Source organism: Centropristis striata, chromosome 1 (assembly GCF_030273125.1).
Source record: "Centropristis striata isolate RG_2023a ecotype Rhode Island chromosome 1, C.striata_1.0, whole genome shotgun sequence".
In the NCBI taxonomy this organism is placed as follows: domain Eukaryota; kingdom Metazoa; phylum Chordata; class Actinopteri; order Perciformes; family Serranidae; genus Centropristis; species Centropristis striata.
The window spans coordinates 29,573,773-29,598,905 of NC_081517.1; the positions used below are offsets into that span (position 1 = coordinate 29,573,773).

Genomic DNA, 25,133 nt, shown 5'->3' on the forward strand with positions numbered 1-25,133 from the left:
TCACAGCCTGCCTTTTTCTATGGGGCTCCTTGAGGTCTTGATGTTTTGTTGGGATTTTTTTGAGGGATAGTTGACCATTTTCATCAATTCTCAGTTGGTCAAAATTTGGTAATATTGCACCAAATCTGTGTAACAAATGGTATTAACCCAAGCATTGCTATGAGACAATTTGGTGGGGGAATTTTCTTCACATTCCTCATTTTGTACATAACGTGTCTGCTAAATCTGGCCTGAAAATGATCAAATCTGTAAGGTGGCTTTCCAGAGAATATCTGAAACAGTGTAGCTTATTGCTAATTCTTAAAGCTTATCATTCTTAGTGATTCCTGCTCTCCCCTGTGTGTGTGTTGGTACTCTGGTCTATTTCAGGTCCAGTGCCATTGCCCCTTAGAAGTCTTAGGCAAACAGAATAATCTCGTAACATGCCAATCCAAGAATATGATTTGCATTCCACAGCAGGCATAATAACTGAGACCTTATTTGACACTGTTTTCTGACATCTTAGTTCAAGAGTTTAAGGTCATACCAATGCACTTATCCTAAGCCTAGCTCGCCTGTAAGTAAAAATTCATCAAATTATTTCAAGCATGCAGAATTGTGGATGATGGAAAGGCTTTTCACAATCGTCCTTGAAATGAAAAGAAAAACTATACACTATAAATCAGATTTTGAATCAGTTGATGGGTTTTGGTGCTCTCATCATTGAAATAAATATGCCAGACCTTCTCTGTAAGGATGAAAGTGAAAATATTGTGCAAATCTCTGCACAGAGAGGACAGCACTCTTAAGTTAAAAGGCAGCAATGATGTAATACACCCGACCGCTTGATGACACTCTTCACCGTCCTCCACCTGGAGATAGGTGATTTTTTCAATGGCATTAATTCAGCGTTGGCTAAGTGTGATGAACACATCCATTTGCACACTGTTAAAGCAAAGCAGTGAACGCAACAATTTACCCCTGTCTGATAAGAGGGCTCTTTGAGGCACAATTACAAGGTGTAAATCAACACTTCTGAATGCAGAGATGGTGAGAGGCATATGACGCTGCTGCTGGTTTACAGTAAATGGAAAAAAAAGCTGTTTGACATTGAAGCTTTAATTTACAGCAAAAAGGTGCTCGCTTTTGCCGCATTAGGATGCTCACAGAAATTTCACAAATAAAATAAAATAAAGCCTCAGTGCAATACATGCTAACAGTATGAGAAACTTCTGACCGTTTGACCTTTTTCATCAAGCCTTTGAACAGTCATGTGTGAAGTGATATCAAAACACGACATGACTTGTGGCCAACTGAATCCCAGCACTCTGCTGAAGACTGATAAGATGGCACACAGTCAAAGTCTAGGGCAGATTACCATATTGAGAGTCTGAAGGGAGTGAGAGAGAAAGAATGTGTTTAAGGGTGTGTGTGCGTATGTGTGTGTGTGTGTGATGTGTAAATGTGCAAATATCTGGGTTAGCACCATAGCAAATGGGACCTGAAATATGCGTAGGCAACAGTATGCCCCTCCTTCTCCTCTTTGTCAGCCTGCAAGATCATTTCAAACATTAAAACCACACAAACACAGAAATAACTAAAACCCCTCAAAACATTTTTACTCTCAACACATCAACTTTATATCAAATGACTGGGGATGAAGTAGCTTCATCAGAAAGATATAGGCAAGAAGGCTGAGAATGTTTACATCATCACAGTACATTATCACAGGAAATACCAGGCATTTTGATAGAAGTCAAAAGCCTCTGGGGCGAGGTTGTGTGTGACACAGACTTTTCATTTGTGATGCAGTAGATAAGACACTGGCTATGAGCTCAAAGTGCTGACTTCAATATTCAATTTGTGGGATTGACCGTAATCAATGGCAACCTGCCATTCCATAGGAATGAGCAGGCATTTAGTTTCCTCTACAAGACTTGTACAGCAGCCAACTACACTTCCTTGTTTCTTCTTCCTTATTTGCATTTGTTGGCAAGTGAAACACTCAGTTGGCTTGTAAGTGCATTACACTATACTTATATGCAATTTTATACTCCACTACACCTCAGAGGCAAATATTGTACTATTTACTCTACTACATTTGTTTTACAGTTTTTCAACCCTTCCATGTACTGTGAAAACCATGTATTTCCAGATGTGGTGATTTTGAGTGTTCCTTTTATGTGTTCACATTTCTACAGCTAAATAAATTGTTCAAAAATCCTCTTGGATCAGCTGGGAAATGCATCATCACAAAGCTGAAAACAAAGTTGTTTTTCTGACACTGAAAAATTGGCTTTTTAGAGATATGTGGTTCTCACAGGACAGTGACAGCTACAAATATATTTTGATCTCATAGAATATGTTGCATTGCTCTTGAATAACCTTATGTAAAGGAGTTAGCACAACCTTAAAGATGTTTAAGGAGTAAAGCGCAATACACATTAATGCAGCATTGATCAGAAAACATGGTATATAACAGTAAAAGACTGACGGGAAATATTTCACAGCACAATGATTACTCATGTTTTCATACTTAAGTACATTTTGCAGATATACTTACATAGTTTTACTTCAATAAGGTTTAGAAAACAGGTACTTCTTCCACCACTGGTGACCTCTATCTACAGTTATCATTATGGGAACCCTACTCGTTTCTGACAGGCTTGTGCTCTGTGGCATGAAGCTCTCCTCTACGGTGTGTGGCCTAAAGTTAGCTCTGCATGACTGCAGATTTAGCCCTCTCATAAGGAGGAGCAGGTGGACTGGATGAGGTTGTAGGGTTTTTTTTTTATAAATCCAATAATGAGGATGTGCTCTGACAGCTGAGCAGCGTCACCGTGACTAGAAGCAGAAGTGCTGCTACCCACAGCCAGAGCACTGACTCTATATTAGATCTGCTTTGCAAAAATATATCCTGTGTGCTTCACAGCCAAACTAATGCAGCGGCTGGCTTAATAGACATATCTCAGTCACAGATATAGGAGGAAGCAAGAATTATAAAATCAACACAAAACAAACACTGGCATTAAATGTATGGAATTTAGGGATGTGGTTCAATATATGCAAATCAATTTTGGGATCCAAGAACTCTTCATACATTCATTGCTTTTGTTTTCTCTTGTGTATTCAGCATTAGGACCTAATTGTTTTTGAACAGCTTGTACTCACATCCTACAGCATATATCTCCAATACGTACTCATTATTAAAAGATATAGATGAAAACAAACAAATGCAAAGCTTTGGTGGGACACTCTGTGAAATCATGGATTTTAGTGCAGCTCTTTGGTGCTTGGCTGTTTTGTGCAATGATAGGAAATCTAGTGAAGTTTCACTGAAGTTTATCTTTTAATAAAACACATCCTGCAATGCTGCTTAATACAGCTGTAACTGATTTAGCAGGTAGGCTGGTTTGCATGTCAATTTGCAAGAAATGCAATGTGTATGCTCCAGCTCAAGTAATTACATCAATTCTTTCCAAATCAAATAATTAGAGATCATGTGCAAACCACGGTCAGTGGGAACAATCAGCATAATGTGTGCAACAGGAGTCAAGTCTGAGCACAATCAATACTCTCTACATCTGGAACTGGATTCACTTCTTAGATGATGATATACATCCAACATACATACTAAAAGTTGCCGCTTTATGTCTCAACACACTGGGCTGATGTTTTCCCATGCAGGGATTGTTTGTCCGCTCTGTGACTCTGGCTCTTGACCTTTCCTCTCCTCTGGGCTCCCCAGAGGTTTGCCCAGGCCTGTCCTCCTGCTGAAGCTATGCACACAGGGCCTGGGGAGGCAGCTGCAGTGTCACTGAAAAACTTCACAGCTTTGCCTGAAGGCACTTAGCTTTTTTGTTTTTTTCACTCCAGTGGTCAGATCTGGCTTGTGGGTGCCCGGTGGCTGTTTGGATGATCTGACTGATGCTGCTTTGTCTTATCTTTGCAGAATGCATGACTAAAGATTGTTCCAGGTAGTTGTTTTTCATGAGGGCATTATAAGAGTAAAAGATGCAGAGATTAAAAAAAGCCTTAGAGTTTAATTACATCTTAATGGTAAACAAGTCGGATGAAAATAAATAAATAAATTAATGTGTTTAATAAGTGTGTCATGTAGAAATCGTGACTAGATTTAAAGTGACGCTCTCTTGTGGAGACTGTGAACGCAACAGTAAATATGTGACGTGTGGGTGGAGCTGTAGGTTCAGACCTGCTGTACCAGCTCTGACTCTGTGATCGGGGAGTTGTTGCAAAGGATGCCACCAGTGGAAAACCATCGCATGGAAGCAATGCAGCCAAACGTGTTGATATGTTGCTCTTATTTTTAATGCAGTTATTCTAAATCATACTTTTACTTCCATCAGAAGCAAAACCTCAGTATTTTGGGTGAGAATATTTTCTTTACTCATTTTCTTTCTTGTTTTGCTTCATAACCAATCATGCATTTTCCAGTACTTACATCAATTTTTATTGATTTCATTTTTTTCAAATAGGCCCATCAGTCGCTTGACCCGGAGGACGACAGACTGAACACAAAATGCCTGATAAACTGCCTTCTCCACAAAACTTGCTCTAAACTTCTCTTTATGGCGTTTCAAAATGACAGACTCTAACTTGAGGAACGAAAGCAACTATGGGATTTATTTCACTGGCGCTTTCAATGGATCTGTACTGGACCAGATATTTCCCAACGAAAGCATCACGACATGCCCGAACTTCACGATGGACTCGCAGGTGGTCGGGGTCGGGATCTTTCTCTCTGTTTTTATTCTGGTGGCAATTGTTGGGAACATTTTGGTCATCCTGTCTGTGGTGTGCAATAAACAGTTGCAGACTGTCACAAACTTCTTCATTGTTAACTTAGCCATGGCGGACCTGCTGCTGAGCATCATCGTGCTGCCTTTCTCTGCCTCTCTGGAGGTTCTGGGGTGCTGGGTGTTCGGCCGGGTGTTCTGTAACATTTGGGCAGCGGTGGATGTGCTCTGCTGCACCGCATCCATCCTCAGCCTCTGCGTCATCTCCATCGACAGGTACATAGGTGTCAAACACTGCCTTAAATACCCCACTATAATGACAGAGAAAAAAGCAGTTGCTATTTTATTGCTAGTTTGGGTTTCGTCCACTGTCATCTCTGTCGGACCGCTGCTGGGATGGAAGGAACCGCCGCCTGTGGATGACAGGATCTGCAGCATCACAGAGGAGCCGGGCTACGCGCTCTTCTCCTCGCTCTTCTCTTTCTACCTCCCGCTCATGGTCATCCTCTTCATGTATTTTCGGGTCTACGTGGTGGCCCGCAGGACTACCAAGAGCCTAGAAGCGGGCGTCAAACGGGAGAGAAACAAGTCGATGGAAGTGGTCCTCCGGATTCACTGTCGCAGCGTGCTGGAGGACGCGCGCCCGAGCTCCAGCTCCAAAAGCAGCAAGAACCACCCGTTCCGAAGTTCCCTGTCAGTGCGGCTGATGAAGTTCTCCAGGGAGAAGAAGGCTGCGAAAACACTCGCTATCGTTGTGGGGATGTTCATCTTGTGCTGGCTGCCTTTTTTCTTCTTTCTGCCCATGGGTATGTCTCACAACTTTATATTTCTGTTCCTTATGTGTCCAGTGCGTCTATCGCGCTTCCTTACAGTGTGCAGAAAGGGCTGTTATAGTTTCATATGTCAAATTTGCTATTCCTGAGGAAGTCAAACGAACATATTCTTGACATTAAATGGCGTTTTAATGACCTACTTGAATGTATGATGTGGGACACTGCTTTCAGTTACATCAATTCTAGCTAATTAATGTTAATGTGACTACTTAATGCATTTGCGTCACTGGGTGATTCTACTTTTTCAGCCTGCAGCTCCTCATGAGGACCACATAGATTTCCAAAACACTTGGCTGTCAGTAATAAACCTGTGCAGTTAAAGAAAACGTATAACTTCTCTAAAATGAACACGTAGAGTGAAAATTGGGCTTACAGAAAAGGGAAAATTGGATATACTGGATTTCCTTTATTTGTTTACTTTAAGGACTGTGCCAGTAATTGATCAAAACTGAGATTGTTGTTTTGGTTGGACAAGGTCAGATCTGCAACGTGACCTCCTTTTCCAGATGACTATCACATTTTTAAAAGTGCAGTCATAATAAGACTGACATTCTTCACTAATGAGCACTCTAAAAACTAAATGCTCCCAGCAGCTGCCCATTTCTAGTGAGCAACCTGTTTTACTAAGGTTATACACTAACAATAAAATATACTTCAAGGTAGTTGTAGTTGTTGTTGTAGTGTTGTTGTTGATGATGGTATACGTTTGTAGCAGGGAATATTTTAAATGATGACATTGTATTTGCGCTGGAAGTTCTAAAAATCTAAAATTATGTACACCAAAGATTAAAAACATAGGTGGTATTATTTAGAGGAGATATTTAAAGCAGCCACAGCACTGAAAGGATGAGATATGGATAACCACTAGATCAGAGAAGGCCATGAATTAGGGAAAACCAATGCATGTTATGGATTATACATAAATTAAATTGAAGAATACATCATGCATACACAGCTGCACACACTTAGAGTGGCCTCATACATTTTAATTTAGCATATATTTCACATAATTGATTGTGAAAGCCATTATGAAGAAATGGCCAGTATCTTATCAGGTATGGCACTTACAGCACTCTCATTTGTGCACCACTTCCAGATTTATTGATTCAAATTATTACAGCAAAGCCTGCAGGGAGAGACAGAGAGGGCGCAAGAAAGGAAATGGGAGCTGCTAATCACTTTATTCACTCACCGGGAGTGAAAAGGGCAAGTTTATCTGTACCCAGAAGTGTAACACAGATAGATACTCCATCCCTCTCTTGTGATATAAAAATGAGTTTTAATTGATAGTAGAAATCAATACATCATCACATTACAAACATTATACAAGGCTGATGTGCAACATTAGTTTTCACAATGTCTCATAATATAATTTTCATTAACATAATCACATCAAGCCTTCGCAATCACGTGTTGCAGCCTGCTCTCGGGAAATGTCACCCAGAATCTCAAATCTGAGAGAGACAATGACTCTCAGTGTTGCTCTTCTTAAAATCATACATCAACAAAACAAAAGAGTGCTCTGTCAAAGGGAATTATTATCTTGTCATAGTTAATAGGTCTGGTTTTATCTTAAGTTGTTGTTTTAAATACATAATTCCATGTAGAAGCCTCTAATTTGCATGAAAAGAAAGTCGGACTACAGAGAACATATTTATCATCCAAACGGGACTCCCAGAAGTGCTAGGAATATAAGATCCTTGCTGAACCATCTGTCCTGCAGAATCCCCTCAGACATGCTGTTCTTCAAGCTGACCCTGAACTTTGACCTCCCTGAAGGAAGTAAAGTCCCCACAGGGATCAAAACAGTGTTATGTTTTATGGATTCATCCTTTTTGGGGCTGGGAGTTGTTGTTTGTTTCCCAAATGGCTGATTGACAAGTGTGGAATCATCACATCCTGTAATACCTAGCCTTGCTTACCCGTATTTGGTCAGTCAGACAGATTGATGTGGTTGTTGAGACACTTCATTAATGAGTAACCTTTAGCTGAGAGGCAGACATGTACTTACAGCACCTCTTTCTCTGTAATGATGAAAATCTAGACTGAGTAGTGTGACTCATCTGAAGCTCCGCAGAGTGCCCTAACATGATTTGCTTATATTAGAGCACCACATTCATGAATACAAGAAACTGATGGAATTCAGAAGTGCTTCTCATGAGGGGAATATAGAGTTTTTTAAGTATGAATTATTCAACAATGTTATAAATTTGCAGGATGTCCTTATTTATTGCTGACATAAATCAAACCAGTAAAAAAGGCAGCCATACATGTTTCATTAATTACAGTATATAGTTGACTTTCTGTTTAAATGTATATTTTGGAATATTTAAAGAATATGATTATTTATTTTGCAGTGAATGTATGAACAGAGACTTGTTGTAAATTATATATATAAAAAAATAAATATATTATATAAAATAAATTCTAATGTTACTGCAGTTATGCTTATTTTAATTGAAATAATTACCCTGAGCTTTATGTGGTCTTCAGCCTATATCATTTACATTAATGTGTGTATTACACTTGTTTCACAAAAACTGGAGGCTTCCTTTATTTACAGGATAATATTCCATATAATATTCTACAATAGCAAACAATGACACTACTAACAAGTATGTGTAGCCAACCCTGATATACCCTATTCCTCTGTGCCAGAGTCCTCTGTTGTTGTCCAAACACTATAAAAAACACATGAATGGACCACACTGTTGCAGTGGTGGACATGTTCCTGTATAATGGTGCACATGGACACTGTAGTCTATTTCGAGTTGATCCCTCATACACCCCCTGCTGCTGTAAATACTAACACAGCAAATCTGCAGCTGAAATGAGTCCCCATCAAATACACTGTTTACTCCTCCTGGAGTAATGTTTGCATGAAACTACAGTACCCAGCTGTTTTAGGAAATGGCTTAGCTTTTTAAAGTTATGAGGTTTAGCTTTTTAAAGATGTGTGTCTTCAGGAGGAACAAATAGGCTTGGCATGGAAAGTATTGAGAGAAATTTCATATAATTTGTTGAGAATAACAAAACATAAAGAATATCGTCAGCCTTATGCTTTAAGAATAGTCAAATATGTACTAAAATATTTACAGTTTCTGATAATATAAGAAGCGAAAGTAGCACTGTTGCTACCACGATCATTATCTGCAGCTAATCTTGCATACTACTGGACACAGTCTTTTTTGTCCATATTTATGATTGTGGTCAAAGACCTCTTGTAGTTGTAGTGATACATTATTGAGTTTTTTTTTTTTTTTACTGTCATTAGTCGTGTTTCCATCAACAATGTCTATTTGCATTTTCAAAATTTTCATGAGAAAAGCTCGGTGGAAACACCAAAATTCGATAAACCTTTCGAAAAATGTGCATACAAGTTTTTACACTCGCTTGAGGTGGCTTTTGTCTTTTTGGAAAAATAGTTAATGTGCTAAATGGGCGATGGAAATTTTTCCAAAATAAGTTCTGAAGGAACATTTTAATTCACATGACTGATTCTCTCATGGGTGGCCAAAGTTGTCCGTTTAGCAACCTCTTGTTTGTTTTTGTTTTTTCTCTCTTGAGCAATCTCTACTTCTTATGCTGTTTACTGATGGATTAGCCTTGAGCAATACATTAAACTGCCATCTTCTGACATAGTACATTTATGCAGCTTCCTTTTTTCACTCTAAAGCAGTTGATGGAAACGTCCCTAATTCCAGTTCCACTTAAAAATTAGCTTTGACTTTAATGGAAACACGGCGGTGTCGTGGCTCAAAAAACTGATATCCATATAAAAGTTTGGTCTCATTTTGAACAAAGTAGATTAATTCCATACTTGATACTTTATGATCCATCAAAGTTTGCCACAATTTGTTATCTTTGAGACATCTTAATTGTAAGGGAGCGAGCAGGGACAATTGATGGGACAGATGAGTGATATTCAACTTATTGAATTAGAAAAGTGTGCACTTTTCAAATGACAATATGTCATTCGAGCATTCACTGAACTATAGCTTTGTCCTTGGAGGCCATATGTTGAAGGTGAGTTTTAAAAATGATTCGAAGGTTGATGTTCACACCGAACATGAAATGTCAAGGAGAAAATTCTGTAAGCTCTGGAACTGATCAGGATTCTGTCTGCTCACACAAAAAAAGAAATCACAAAATGTTGAGAAATTGGACAGGTCCCCAGACTGCTAGATGGGCTTCAATGTGTATTGAAAGCATTCATATACTAGGATATGAGCCAATGTGATCTTTAAAAAACATCCTAAGAAAAGACTTAAAATAGCAATGATCTTGCAGGACATCAGACCTAAAAGATATCGTGTTCTAAAAGGCAGTAAAACAGAAAAAAAAAAAAAATCTAAAATATATTTCCTGTTGTCATGGTGTTGTGGTAGTGCGTCAGAGTGGTGAATCAGTTGCTGTCTGCCTTTGAGGTGATATCATTTTTTAGTGAGAGGAATCAATGAAGAACACCACTTATAATCACTTTATTCATCTTTAGCAGAGGCCTCATCCAGGATTCTGTTCATGCTGCAGGGAAAAGTTGCAAGCAAGAGTGAGACATCTGGTTTAATATGCAGTTTTTGTCTCTCTGAGTTAATGGTACAATCAAATGCACAGTATGTTGCTGGTAGCTGATGTCAACACAGCATGGAAACCATTACTTTGAAAATCACATACAAGCCATTTTTTATGATATTTCCACAACAGACTGAAATGAAAATGGACTGCAAACTTGACATTAGGACTGTGACATGCTGCCTCCGTGTCCAGGGTCAACAACTGTGTTGAAGCCAAGAACAACTAGAAAGCAATAAAAAAAGGCAACATTCCATGACAAACAGCATATCAGTGTCACACCAACATATCCATATCTAGAATAAATGGAACAAGCAGGGATTGGGTTGATAGTAAACAGAAACAAAACTGACCTTTCAACTCAAAACTTTAATGTAGGTACTAATTAAAGCTGTAAGCATTGATGAACATTCGCAGATACTGCCGTGCACTTTTGAGATCATCAGACACTGCACGTAAGAATAAAATCATTATTTCCCAGAGTGTGTTGTGTTGGAATTTGCCTGGCATTTTCGTGCTAAGGCCCAAATTTATAGTGAATTACCAGTTCTGTGTAGTAATGTTAAAAGGCCCCCAATACATTTTTTTAAAATGCCTTTGGGCAAATAATGTCCTGGAAAAAATAATGTCCTTGCTGTTCAATGCTAATGCTACATCAGCCCAAAGAAAGCTGATGACAGTAATATTTAACGTTGTCTATGGGGGGATTTTGCATCATACCAACACTAATGACGAAGAGGTCGTTTGAATAAAGCTGTACACAAGTCAAGGCAGTGTACAAAATACTAGATGATGATTAAAAGCTGCTCTGCTATTACAAAACAAGTCCAAAACATTCATTAAATTATATATTTATATTATTTACCACTTTCACTGAAGTCTTTGAACCAACTTCAGTCCTGATCAAAACTAACAAAAAATCATTTTCAGAACATTAAAACTAACCTTATGAATTCTACTTTGTTTACATAATGCCACTGGAAAAAAAAAAGAAAAATAGGAAAATGTAATTATTTTCTGTACACTCAACTCTATTTTTTATTTATTTTTTCTATTCAAAGGATGTCTAGGGTGTCTGATTGGCAACATGCATCAGTATTTTTTGTGAAGTGTCAGATTAAAAGAAACCCTTGTAACCCTTGATAAAAATGTCTCCTTCCTAAAAATATAAATAAATAAACAAACCGATAAAAAATATGATATATTACTCATATTTTACTCTTTCACTGAGTTTCACTATATATATATATATTAAAAGTTTTATGTGCACTAAATGCCCGAGGGACTTTTGTTTTCATAGTCTGGAATATGTCAATGATAAGCAACATTGATTTTGATGGATTGCATCAAACACTGCATTGCTCCATAATACAGCTGCAATAACTCTAATAGAAACCAGGAAAATAGCATGTACCCATATAGAGCAAACATGAGCAATTATTCTATCTTGTTGTAAATCCAGAAAACCTTACAATTTTGACACTCAAGATATATATATATATATATATATATATATATATATATATGCATTCTGGCTGCATATTTTATTATAGACTAATTATAGTATTACAGGAGCTGAGGTTGAACTTTCAAATTAAAACAAAAACCTCTAACCCTTGCATTAACAAACTGAAAATTAGGGAACATCAATCAAACAGTCTAAAAAGTCCCTAATAAGGCACAGGTGTTAAGGAACAGTATGGGAAGTGATCTTATGTTCAGTACGTGAACATCTGTATTATACTCGTGCTACATATACATTTTTCATTCCTCTGTTAGCACTGTACTCATACATTATTTTTCTGATGATTTATTGCACAGCAGTAGCTGCTTGGTTCTTTATTGATGGGACCAGAGGAGGTTCTGACATTTTGTTGACTTTTATTAATGGGGACAGACATTTACAGAGCGTGCTCCAGTGCACACAACTCTTTTAATGATGCTTTGGCTTCAGTTTAATATGGGTTGATAAGATGTTTTGTTATTAGTGCCAAGTACTTAAATCATTTCTTGAATGATGTAAAACGATGCGCATTTGTTCAACATTAACCAGACTGCACACAACATAAAAGGGATTTAAATGTTTCTGTGGCGTATGGTTTCTCTGAGCGGATAATGTAGAATACACGATGTCTTGTAAACTGCAACATCTTATTCCAAATGTAAATCATGTAGCATTTATTATATATAAATTATGATAGAAATGCTCTGTCTCTACCCACATATTGCTTCAACTTTTCTTGATTTGAAAGGCTATATTTTGTGAAAATGTTATTGAATTTTTAACGGAACAATGAAAGCCGTCTACTGTACTTGTATTGTGCATTTACTGTATGTGTACTCACAAATCTTTCTTATGGCTCCATCTCCTCCTAGGTGCCTTCTTCCCGGCAATGAGGCCATCCGAAACTGTATTCAAAGTGATCTTCTGGTTGGGCTACTTCAACAGCTGCATCAACCCCATGATCTACCCTTGCTCCAGCAAAGAGTTCCAGCGGGCCTTCACTCGCCTCCTCAGGTGCCAGTGTCACCAAAGACAGAGGGTCCTGCGTCGCTTCTACAACCAGAGGTGGCGAACAGCTGTCAAGGGAATGACAAAGGATCAGAGTGGAGACTGTAAGCCCAGCTACACTGTGCACGAATCCTGTGGCAGCTCTTTGTTACACAAGGGGAAAGGGCGCTCGCTCAGTTTTAAGAGATGGAGTCTGTTTCCACCTCTGCAAAAATCCTCCTTCCAGCTCAAAGAGAAAGTGAACAATCTGTCAAATAAAATCAAGGCAGGGCCAGGAAAAGGAACCACACCTGCAGTGGGCCGGATTGATATAGTAGACACGGTCTCTATGGGGATTTACAACTCCTGTGAGCAGAGCACATATCAGTTCTATGATCTGGCAGACTGCTATGGCCTGAAAGAGACTGACATTTAGAGTGGCCACCAGAGAATTTTTTATTTATTTTCAAAGGGCCATATTGGACCAACATGCAAGAAAGACTGTGATAGGATGTAACTTTGTGTCCACAAAACATCTGAGAATGCTTGATGAAAGCTGAGGACTGAGAATGATGGCTTGATCCCAGCACAAACAGGACTAAAACTTTATCTTGATCCCTCATTCCTGTCATGTTTATTTAGATGAAACATCTTGTGAGCTGCTTAAAGACACTTTTATTGAAAGTGGACACAGTAGCCAACTTCTTGGACTTGTTGACTGCTGTCACTTGGAAACACTGAGCATGGACCTTACACAGAACACAGTCGGCAGGCGTACTCACTTTCGTCAAGAAATTCAACATAAGCCTCATATTTACTGCTTATCTCTTTAAATTTTATATCGAACAGTCTCTATGTCTTCAGCTATTTGCCAGCAGACATTATGTGATGACTGTTTTGTTTGATATTCAGCTGATTTTAAACAAAAACAAAACTACAACTGTAAAGGATTGGAACAAATATTTTGAAAACTCTGAAATTAGAGTTCAATTTTTTTTTATTGTTGCCAGAATGTCTGGATTAAATGAAATGTAATATGATATTTCATCTGCCATTTTCTGTTTTGACAAGGCATTGTAAAGATAAGAAGCCGGTTAAGAATAAAGATGCTGCACAGTATTTATTCTAACTGTTGGATTTATGAGTTAATTTTACATTGATATGTACACTTTGAATAAAAACCCATGTGTCTTCTTGGCCTACCTAAGTGTAATTTGTGTTGACAAGTGAGTGCTAATGTGAAATGAACATGCTTTTTTTTTTTCTATTTTCTGATGTTATGTTTGTTTCTGTAAAATGAAAAGAGAAATAAAAAGGAGAGGAAACAAGCGAAGCCAATGAGTCTGTTTTTCAGTTAAAGTTCAGGAAGGCACACTTGTAACTTGATTCATAATTTAATAAAACTTTCCAGCAGATGTCACTATTGTTTTGGTTGTTATACCTTTTGCATCTCTTGTGTTGTTGGGAACAAAAAAATGTGCCTTTTAAGACAAAATAAAACAACAATATACACATGTATCAACAGAGGTGAACAGGGAATATGCTGACTGACCAACAAATACAAATAAATTAGGAGTTTAAAAAGAGTGACAAGTCACATTCACATAAGGCTGGAGCTGCAGGCAAAGGAGAGAAACAGCGAGGCACAGAGAGAGACTCTATCAACACTAATAAATCTCAATTGCTTCCTGTCATTAGCCTCATTCCACCACAAATTTACTGAAATGTTTTTTGAGGGGAAAGTCAGCCAGCTGAATTTGTACTTTTTTTCATCATGAACTAACAAATGACAGAAATAAACTCCCCTTGAAGAGAGAGTAAGTGATTAAAATAAACAGGAATCTGTTCTTATCCAAAAACTAAGTGGACAAAACATACAGTAAGCTTAAATCACCTATCATTTCAAGTATATGAGCGAGTATACTCTCAAAATTCATATGTATGAATGCAAATATACCATGCCCTTCGAAAACAGACTTTAAAAAATAACACAACTCCATCAAAGCTATTATTCGAGTGCTAAAATTCACTGGTTACCATTGAAATATCTGGTAACACTTTCTATGAAGACTACATCTATAGTGCATTATGAGCGCATTCATAGTGAATTATAATGCTCATTATAATCAATCATAATGCATTATGACTGCACTCATAAACACATATAAAGCTTCATGATGCACTATATCAACAGTTATAAATATAGCTTATAATGACTTATAAATCCAAGTGTCTTATGAGTGCTCTTGACTGGTTATAAACTACAGGCTGACTGATGAGGCTTATAATACATTACAACTACTCATACCCCTCTATACACACACCTCACCAATCAATTGTTATAAGGACTCATAGGATGCCATAAGTATAAATAAATGATCAATGTATGCTTTAAGTAAAGTGAGGTTCATATAGACGCATCTATAATGCAGTATAGCTAATCATGATGTTTCATTGTTGGCGTTAAGTAAAGTGTAACACATTTTCATGCATTTAAAAGAAGCTATGCTGCATCATCAGTCATTTCGTCAGATACCAAATATGGGTATATTTATTTATTTATATGTATTTATACTTATGGCATCCTATGAGTCCTTATAACAATAACAATATACACTTTCACAGTTTGAACAGTTTTACAAAGCAAAAGAGCCTACCATGACTCCTAATTGTGTACTAACAGCACTACTGGTACTAGTTGAACAAAGATAGATTCTGACTATGGCTCAGAGCTAATAAACAGGCTGCAGATCTATGTGATTGTGTGTTACCATGGAAACACAGCCATTAGCTCTATGTGAGATAACTTGGGGTTAAGTTGGCTTTGTTTTTAGCTAGAGCTTTATAACATTTTGGTCAAAATGACTCTTTATGTCTGTGCAACTCTAGAATTACAGTCTGAGGAGCAAAACTAAGACAGGGCCAAACACATGTCATTGTCTTGCTAAAAAAATAAACAAATAAAAACAATACAGTGAATGAGATTTCTGGGATTGATTTAGGTTAAAGGCAACTTAGAAAAATTGTATAAGAAAGAAAAAGATGAGAGAGAGATCTGAGCGCAATCAAGACCAATAAACCTCAATAACAAAATGTCACTGGACACTAACTTACAAGAACAACATCCTATTTCGTATCATTGCATTATACCAATAACGTTTGTCTTTATCTCATGTACCACGAGGCGAATCATGGTATGTTATAATACACGGTCGCTCATAAAAGTTGTAATAAAATATTTTTTTTTACCTCTTTCCTTGAAATTAGATTTATTTTTGACAGATAAAGTGTATATCCTCTAAAAACTTTATTAATAATAATAATAATAATAATAATAATAATAATAATAATAATAACAATAATAACAATAATAATAATAATAATCTCTTCCAAACATGTCACAATGAAAATTAAACCACAATTAACAGAGGATTGTGTCTGAGAACAAAATTATTCCAACTTTATGAGCGACCGTGTATAAATAAAAGAACCCTGAGAGCATGTGCATGCACATATACATACACTCAATCATCCAGCAAATTTGTTACAACAGCCTGAGGTCCAATATTACTTTGTGCTATTTTTAGTGTTGCTAAACTCCTGACTTCAGTCTGTCCTATCTTAGACAGCAATATTTTCACAAGAACAATCAAAACACAACCTCATTTCATATTCCTATTTATACCTCAAGACTCCAGCTAGCAAGCATGTTCAGATCCTGCCCTATGAGTTCCCACTGACCACCGTTTATTACAACAATCACAACAGTATTATAGTCTTGCTGCAAAATACTGAATATTTGTCTTTCGCCCATTACACCTACCTCATCTTCAATTTACTAAAAAAAATAATAATAATAATATAATTATTTGTATGTGTTATTAAGCTGCTGTAAATAATTAAAAAAAAAACTTAATCTCCATGCTAGTAGTGTGGATCATTTTTTACAGAAAACACAATTAAATTATATTAAATATGAAATTAGCAAAAATTAGAGTAAAATATGCTCAGATATAATAGTCATTTCATAGACATTTTAACTTAATTTTTCAGATTTGCAAATACAAATTTCATTCCTATATACATTTAAGCCATCAAAATATTATACAGTGGAAATGATCTGTGTTCTTTTTTAGTGCTGAGATATATCTTCACGATTCAGGATTAGACACTAAGTCATGTTCATCATGGTTTTATATTTTTATCATATTTTTACATCAAGAGGCACATTTGGATGGATTATTCTTTGAGCTGAACCTGGCAGGAGCACAATGAAGGTGGCCAAGTGTCTAAATTTAACATTTTAGTAATTAATTGGTTTAAGGGTGATATCGTTGTTTTTGTATTGCAAAAGCATCAACAATGAATCACACAAGGCAGAAAACTGCTGCTGTGCTGCTCATTTTTCAAGCATGCAACAGTTCAGCTCATATCATCAGCTGTCAAAATATGTCATTTTAATCACTGAGGTTTTGCCAGAAGTTGCTTGAAACATCTATAGAGGTGAAATATACAGGGGTACTGTGTTTAACTGGTTTTGATTTATCCTTGTTTAAAAATAATTTTGTCATTTGGTGGATCAAGTTTATTTTACAAATATTTGATTGGGTGATTTGAATAAAGTCAGCTGTTTTTTTTCATTCACAGAATTTTAATTTTGCTCATTGGCCAAAAACTGCAATTTTTAACTGCACCCATTACTGCTCCTCCTTCACTTGCAAAATGCACTTACAGGTCAGGGATTGTGTAACTCCTGAGCAGATCTGGCAGCAAAATTATACAGATTAACAGTGTCAACACAGTCAAATTTCACACACTTACCTTCAAACTTGTGCCCCTTCACTCGCTTCATCAGAATGTTGTTACTGTTACAACCTGCAGTCATCTGAAGGCCTGACCCTCCTGTTCTGCTGGACATACAAAGGACAATCAATAACACAAATGAATAATCATCTATTTGAACCCTTATTACAGATATTACTGTCAACCTCTGTGATATGGGCTAAAGTCTGTGATACTAAAGGTCTACATTTCTGTCAGCTTTAACATCACCGGATGTTAATCCGGATTGAGACAAAGTTTGAACAGAAGAGCAGAATTAAGTATCAATAAGGTTTTTACCTGAGATGTGATCTCTGCTGTGTCGTTCCTGTGAAGCTCCATGAAGTGACGTGGTCTCTTCGGGTCTTGCCTTGCACATCTTTCAAACCTTTGCCTTTTTCTTTTTTCAGTCTCAATGATTATTTTCTCTCCTGTAAAAACCTGTTGTCTATGGTTTCAATGAGCTTTGATACTCCTCTTCTTTTCAGTTGTAGCAATTTCTAGGTCCTTTCTTTACTGCCTTCCGCTTGGATCCATTTCAAGCATCGCTTTTTAAATTTGAAAAAATGATTTTTCAAGGGCCATATTTCTTAAATAAACACATACAGTTGTGATTCTAGCTATATATACATGGGGTACATTGTAACTGACAGGTAGATCACCATGTTGCCAAATCATTCCTGCAGGTCCTCAACTGTTCTTCAAAGGCTAACTCATGGACATAATCCACAGCTAATTCACTGGGGGAAAAAATCATGTATACAAAACTGCAATTTCAATTATTTTTTGGAGGGAAACATATTCTCACCCAGATTATGGTTGCACTTTTAATCTAAGCAGCACCTATGGGGTTAAAATTGAGACAAAATGTAAATGATTAAAACTGCAGTTCCTTGAAAGGCCACTTGAGGCTCTAAAAGCGAGTCAATCTCAATAAATCCTGTGTTAAAATGTTCAACTTTACAGCAGAAACAAACATGTTTACAACCAGATACAAAGTGTTTTTGGTCCCTATAGATAATTTCCCAGTTCATGATTACTGTGAGCGATGTTTACTTACTGCTCAAGTGACTCAAGTGACTTTGATTGACAGGTGGGAGCTGCTGTCACAGATGGTGTGTTTCAGCAACCAGACTTTATTCGGCCTATCTGAGGTCACTCTTGGCACTCAGGCACTGCCAAGATGGCATCAGCTCAAGCCACCCACATTGCGATTTATATTGGCTTTTTGGAAACATATGAGCAATGTAATGGAGACTACATCCATATTTTGGTTAGGAAGTTTGGTTAGGTCAAGGCAATAAAACTACTTGATTAGGTGTAGGAGAATATTATGGTATTTAGTTTAAAAGAAGTATTTTATGTCTATTATGTGACTAATGTGACAAACGTAGGTTCCACATGAATAATAGAACAAGTCTAGTGTTTATTAGCAATGATCCTGACCTCCTCCCAACGCGGACTTGTAGACTTTTACTGGAAACATATTTGTGATAAGTCAAAAGCAAACATGATCTGGGAGAAAATACATATCCCTTGAAAACGACAATGCAGTTTTGTTGCATGGAGCGTAATTTTTCAGAGACAAGGCTGACTTAAAAATGGAATTGGAAGAGAGGTGATTTCACACATCATGGTAAAGGCATGGTTGGTGACAGTCCCACGTTACTTATGTTTCTTACCACATGAATATATTTCTTCCTTATTTAAACACATTTTCCATGATGTTGACAAAAACTGGTTATTGGAGCATTGAATAGTGCCACTGTGTCACAAAAAATGATCTTGCCATTACTGTTCATAGATATTTGCATGCAAGCACAAAATATACAGATACTATTCATAGTTCATTGTTGATCTGCACATTACTTTGCCTCTTTTCGAGTGTGTGACAACTCCATCCCAGGGGAGGTTCCAGGCAGGCAAACCCTGCAGCCAATGAACATGAGGAATGCCCTACGGAAAGAACGGTTGAAGAAACCGTACAGGAAGGGATTTAGAGATGAGTTGATATATCCAAGCCACAAAAATATATCCCAGACGACCACCTCTGTGCTGTATTCAATAAAGGGGTCCACAATGTTGACCGTGAAGAAGGGCATCCAGAAGATTAAGAACACTCCCATGATGATACCCAAAGTTTTTGCTGCCTTTCTTTCCCTCCTCATAGTGTTTCGGTGTCTTTGTTTCTTGCTCGAGTCTTTTCCTACTCCGGCAGCCATCTGGCTTTCCATGGCGCTGATCTGCATGGCCTGACGTTTAGCAGCTTTAAAGATCTTCCAATAGGCTATTAGCATGATAGCCATCGGCAAGTAAAAGGCTACCAAGGAAGCCATGACAGCATAAATGCGATTGACCAAGAACACGCAAACATCTTGAGGCAGCTGGATGTCCACCCCAGCAACATGGAGATCTAGCATTATGGGGCCAAAGGAAATGAGCATGGGAACAGCCCAACATACGACAATAAGGAGAGCTACCCGACTGCGGGACATCTTTAAAGAGTAAACTAGTGGGTTGCAGACAGCGTAGTAGCGGTCGAAGGCAATGCAGCTGAGATGGAATATAGAGGCAGTGCAGAGCATGACATCTAGGCTGGAGTGAAGGCGACAAAAAAGGGCACCAAAGTACCAGCATCCCTCCACGGTCCGGATCATACTATACGGCATCACTACAAGGCCAACAAGGCAGTCAGCCACTGCCAGGGACATGACGAAGGAGTTTGTGGGTGACTGCAGCTGCTTGAAGTAGGCAATGGACAAGACCACCAGGAAGTTGCCCACCACTGTGCAGACGACGCCAACAGAGAGTAGAGCATACAGGAAAATACGAGAGGCCTGATTCCTCAATGTAGTGCAGGACTCAAGTTCAATCTGAAGGGAAGTGTTAGCGTCTCCGAGCAAGTCCAAGCTGCTGTTATCCATGGTCTAATCAAACCTGCCAAAACACACAGATACAGTTGTAAGTAATGAGTGTTTTGATCTGATTTTGCAGTAAGTGAGGCGTTTCATACCACTTTGCCTACACTCCTTTATGGTACATTAACAATGAAAAAATTGACAAACCACCCAGAATTCTGTTTGTTTTGACTCAGTCGCTGTTCCATGGCAACTTCTCATCAATTAATCCCTATGCTGTAAACTTTACTTAGACGTAGGAATCACAAGTAACTGTGAGCCCTAAAAAAAGCTCTTGTTCTGAATAGTTGCCTTATCTAAAACACCATCTCTTTGCTTGGTGTGGAGAGCAAAAACCAGATGTTCTTCTCATCAACACTGATCTTAATATAATGAGGAGAGTGATATTAGTCAGTTTTTGCATTATTCTTCTAAACACAACTCTGAAGTGTCAGAAAACACACTGAGTAGGAAGGGCATTCTCCGTATGAGTCATCAGGTCTGAAAAAAAGTACAAAAATCATTAGAATTGTGGAATATTATTTGTAATTTATTTAATGTTGCAACTGTGTTTGCCGCTGGGAATAATTATGCATTTATGGAGTTTTATTTCTCTGGATTCATTCATTGCACATTATAATATCTCACTCAGCAGAGCACAGATCACTGTGAAGGAACAGTAGATTTCCAGTGCCAGCGGTGTGAACAGGGAGCAGATGTTCCAGCTGACTTGGAAAAGGTTTTAATGAACACCACAGGGACCGTGCAGTGGTGATGGGAAAGGGAAGTTTTTGTTTGCCGTGTAGAATTGTTGAGTGGAACCAACACAGATCATCAAGGCTAATAAATAAATAAATTTAATATTTTTTATTCACTACATAGATCCTATCCATCATTGTTTCCTGTCACCTGCACAGGGACTACAGATAGAAATTAGTAGCCAAATCTGGTACAAAACATTTTTTTTCTTTCTGAGATTGATATATTTTGTATGTGGTCCCTGAAACTCTGCCACTTCCCTCTTCAGGTAGGTAGGGAGGGCACTTCAGTGGCCATTGTTCCCTTTCGCCCTCCTCATCTTTCTGTTTATGTTAAAAAAATCAAGCCTTCAAGAACCACACAGTTGTATTAGTCTCACCCCCTCTCTGGCATTGTCAAAAAATCATGTTAATGTCATGTTAATTTAGTGATTCATACTGCCAGTAGACAATAATTAATCCTATAATAATGTTAAAGCTTAATATGTCTTACTGCCAAGCTTATATATATTGTAAAGATTTTGAATATACAAAATTAAGTTTGGTAATACAAATACCTGAAGATATTTGGTTCAAAGACATTCTTTTTGGCTGTTAAAATGTATTGTTGGTGGTTACATCTTTTGCAGTGCAGCAATACTAGAGAAGACAATACTATAAGTATAATATTGAGACACAAATTAAATTGTAATATATAATATCAAAGCAAGAAATTCCCTTTTTTAATTGATAAGAATATAGTTACTGCAACTCTGAAAAAAGGCAAACTAAAATAATGTAAAATATCACAAATTCAGTAGGATTCTGCATCTTACTATCTGATTCCACGAAGAGCAGCTCAGTTACTACAAATCAGGTTATTTATTGATGTAAGCATGCCAAAAAGGTCTATTGAATTCAGTTTAAAAACAAATCAGACACTAGGAGAAAACTGCGTAAACAGCGACACTCACCTGGAATGAAGAGCGCTGATCGCCTGTCCTCATGTCTGAATCCTACTGCACCTTTTACACGGAGACGAGAGGGATGGGAGAGCTGGGAAGTGGGCTGTAATGAACGCATGCAACAATAACCACAGTAACAAAATACAGTCTGCTGCCAACTCCCCTGCCAACTCAGTTCAAATGACTGATAATTCACTTCTTATTGTAATATAAGGGTGGAACAGTATCTGTATCTGTAGCCTTTATCATTTTTGAAAAGTGCATATTTGTGAAGTAGTAGGCCCCTATGAATACAGGACATTTGACACCAAACCAATGTAAGAACATAACCCTGTAATTAAGGCTATTGATTAATCCATAAACTGAATTTTCTTCAGGCTGAATATACCGTGTACTTAAACACAGTGTTAATTTCCTCCAGAGAAAGTGTGAACCCTTAATATATACGCTATATTATAATCTAAAGAGTCAGCTGCCATATTGACAATTGATCAATTTTACACTTCAAAAATAAATATCGGCCTAGAAAATCCTGTATTGGTCACGCCCTGGTCCACCACTTTGATCCAGACTGAATTTCTGTGAAATTGTAGTACACACAATCATTGTCTCGAGAGGGTGATTCCTCCTGACTTTGGTGATCTCTGACTTATCTGATAGTGCCACCAGCATGTTGACATTTTTGTTTTTTAGGTAAAATGTCTAAGCAACTGTTGGATTGATGTCCATGATACAGTGGCAAGTATGTGAACCCCTTAAATATGACTTAGTTTTCTACATGAATTTGTCATAAAATGTTATCTGACCTGCATCTAAGTCCCAGGTATAGACAAACATAGTGTGCTTAACCTAATAACACACAAACAATTATGATATCGTATGTCTTTATTGAACACGTGTGAAACATTCACAATGCTGGTGGAAAAAACAAGTCAACCCAGAATGAGTGGATACTTATAATCTGATTCTCATTTTTGTGAGTTTGCACGAGTGCAACTTCTCTTTCTCCATAACATTAAAACAGCTCTCATCATCCCTTTCATGTGTTTCAGTGAGCGGCAGAGCACAGCCAATCCTGCCAAGCTTGAATACCTTGGGCCTCAGCCAGTGACAGACGTATCTCAAGTGTGGCGGATGTGTTCTAATTAAACATGGGGGATTTTTAATGAAGGGTGCAATAAAAGGCACATTGGCTCAATAGCTAGTGTTTTTTCAGACCAGTCATTCATATGTGTAATGCAAGTGTGCTTTGCAGACAGGGTAGACTGGCTGCACATCTGTTCTTTTGTTTTTCAAACAAGAGTGGGCAGAGGTTGATTTGTTGCACTACTAAGGAGCAAATGAAGTGACCTATCTGATATTACACATTTCATTATCAACTGTGTAATGATGGTTATTGGTACTATCCCTCTATATCATGCTTTACATTTGTTTAATATCATTCTGGACTTTGTATGAATTTGTAACACTGTGTTCTTACAATATTTACACATTTTAATAATTTGCCAATGTGTTTTAAGAGGAGCATAATGAAGACAGAATTATGTTTTCTTTTAATAAAAACAATGTGAACAAAATCCATTTGCCAGTTACTTTTCCTGGAAAATATAACTGGCAGATTAAGTATTTTAACAGACAGGGTGGGAATTTGGCACAAGTTTGTTGTTGGACAAGTTCTGACTGATTCAAACATTTTTTTCTGTATTTTGTGTAATGTAGGGGAAATTAGATTTATTTGCCTTTCTCCACTCAATGGTGCTTCCAATGGTGCTTTGTGACTATACACAGTCTCTTTAGCCAAGTCTTCAGTAAAATTTTGAAATGCTGAAAACATCATCAAGAGCCAAAACATTTAAAAAATATATTTTTATTTACTATAAAAGTGACTGATTGATTGACTTTTGTAGTGCTTCATTGAAGTAAATAGTCTTCTGTTCTGAGAACTTTGTTTCTGATTGACATTCATCAGTGATCTGTACTTGTTAACACCATTTAGATTAGTCTATCTATGGTGTCTTGCCTTCATTCACTGATAGGACAAGAAATATAAGACAATAAATGTGATTGCACCTTTGGAGAACAATTCAAATTTTATTTCTGATTTTCAGTTTTTATTCTGGATAGTTACACAGGCTTTGTTCCCCTTTGTTGGACAAATTCAGAACAATAATTCATTTATTTTTATTGTTACTTTCTTTAGGCCAGGAGTGATGGTAGAGCTGCTTGACCTTGACTAACAGAGCACGAAAAAACTGTAAATAAAACATTTTAGGCAAGCTGGACACATGACTGGACAATCTTTGGGGCAATACAGCCCTCTTCTGGTGTGTCATTCCTATTGCATGCACATAATTGGAACATGACAAGTCAATAGCAACCACTTGACTGCACAATTTGTAGTTATAATATAATTTATGCACAAATTACACTTATCATGGAGTCTTTTGCTTTGATATTAAAACCCCACTTTAAGGTGAGACCCTAATTCATACTCACATAAGTGATGAATATATTTGAACATACAACAGTAACAGTCTCTCTGAAAACTATTTATTATTAGGTTTGTACTAACAGAGCAATATTTCTTGCAAATATCTTTAACTGCTACCATTAGAAATGCTTTTGAGCTGCCATGTGTAATTAGTATTTTCGGTAACACTTTCTATGAAGACTACATCTATGGTGCATTATGAGCGCATTCATAGTGAATTATAATGCTCATTATAGTCAATCATAATGCATTATGACTGCACTCATAAACACATATAAAGCTTCATGATGCACTATATCAACAGTTATAAATATAGCTTATAATGACTTATAAATCCAAGTGTCTTATGAGTGCTCTTGACTGGTTATAAACTACAGGCTGACTGATGAGGCTTATAATGCATTACAACTACTCATACCCCTCTATACACACACCTCAACAATCAATTGTTATAAGGACTCATAGGATGCCATAAGTATAAATAAATGATCAATGTATGCTTTAAGTAAAGTGAGGTTCATATAGACGCATCTGTAATGCAGTATAGATAATGAAAATGTGTTACACTTTACTTAACGCCAACAATGAAA

At 37.3% G+C, this 25,133-nt stretch overlaps 2 protein-coding genes across 2 annotated transcripts; one reads left to right on the forward strand and one right to left on the reverse strand.

Annotated features, from left to right (window-relative positions):
- Positions 1-3,993: 3,993 nt before the first annotated feature.
- Positions 3,994-13,937, forward strand: adra1d (adrenoceptor alpha 1D). The gene is made up of 3 exons (XM_059340498.1): positions 3,994-4,368; positions 4,476-5,542; positions 12,518-13,937. Exons 2-3 carry the CDS (start codon positions 4,582-4,584, stop codon positions 13,066-13,068), a joined length of 1,512 nt encoding a protein of 503 aa, XP_059196481.1. The 5' UTR covers positions 3,994-4,368; positions 4,476-4,581; the 3' UTR covers positions 13,069-13,937.
- Positions 13,938-19,318: 5,381 nt separating this feature from the next.
- Positions 19,319-22,126, reverse strand: LOC131970476 (5-hydroxytryptamine receptor 4). Its single transcript, XM_059331915.1, has 2 exons — positions 22,062-22,126; positions 19,319-20,390 (listed from the first exon to the last, which is right to left on the reverse strand). The coding sequence occupies exon 2, from the start codon at positions 20,375-20,377 to the stop codon at positions 19,319-19,321; it is 1,059 nt and encodes a 352-aa protein (XP_059187898.1). The 5' UTR covers positions 20,378-20,390; positions 22,062-22,126.
- Between the last annotated feature and the right edge of the window lie 3,007 nt (positions 22,127-25,133).

Coding starts and splice junctions, on each gene's coding strand:
- adra1d (XM_059340498.1), top strand. CDS start 4,582: ATGACAGACTCTAACTTGAGGAACGAAAGCAACTATGGGATTTATTTC. Junction 5,543..12,517: donor TTTCTTCTTTCTGCCCATGG/GTATGTCTCACA, acceptor ATCTCCTCCTAG/GTGCCTTCTTCCCGGCAATG.
- LOC131970476 (XM_059331915.1), bottom strand. CDS start 20,377: ATGGATAACAGCAGCTTGGACTTGCTCGGAGACGCTAACACTTCCCTT.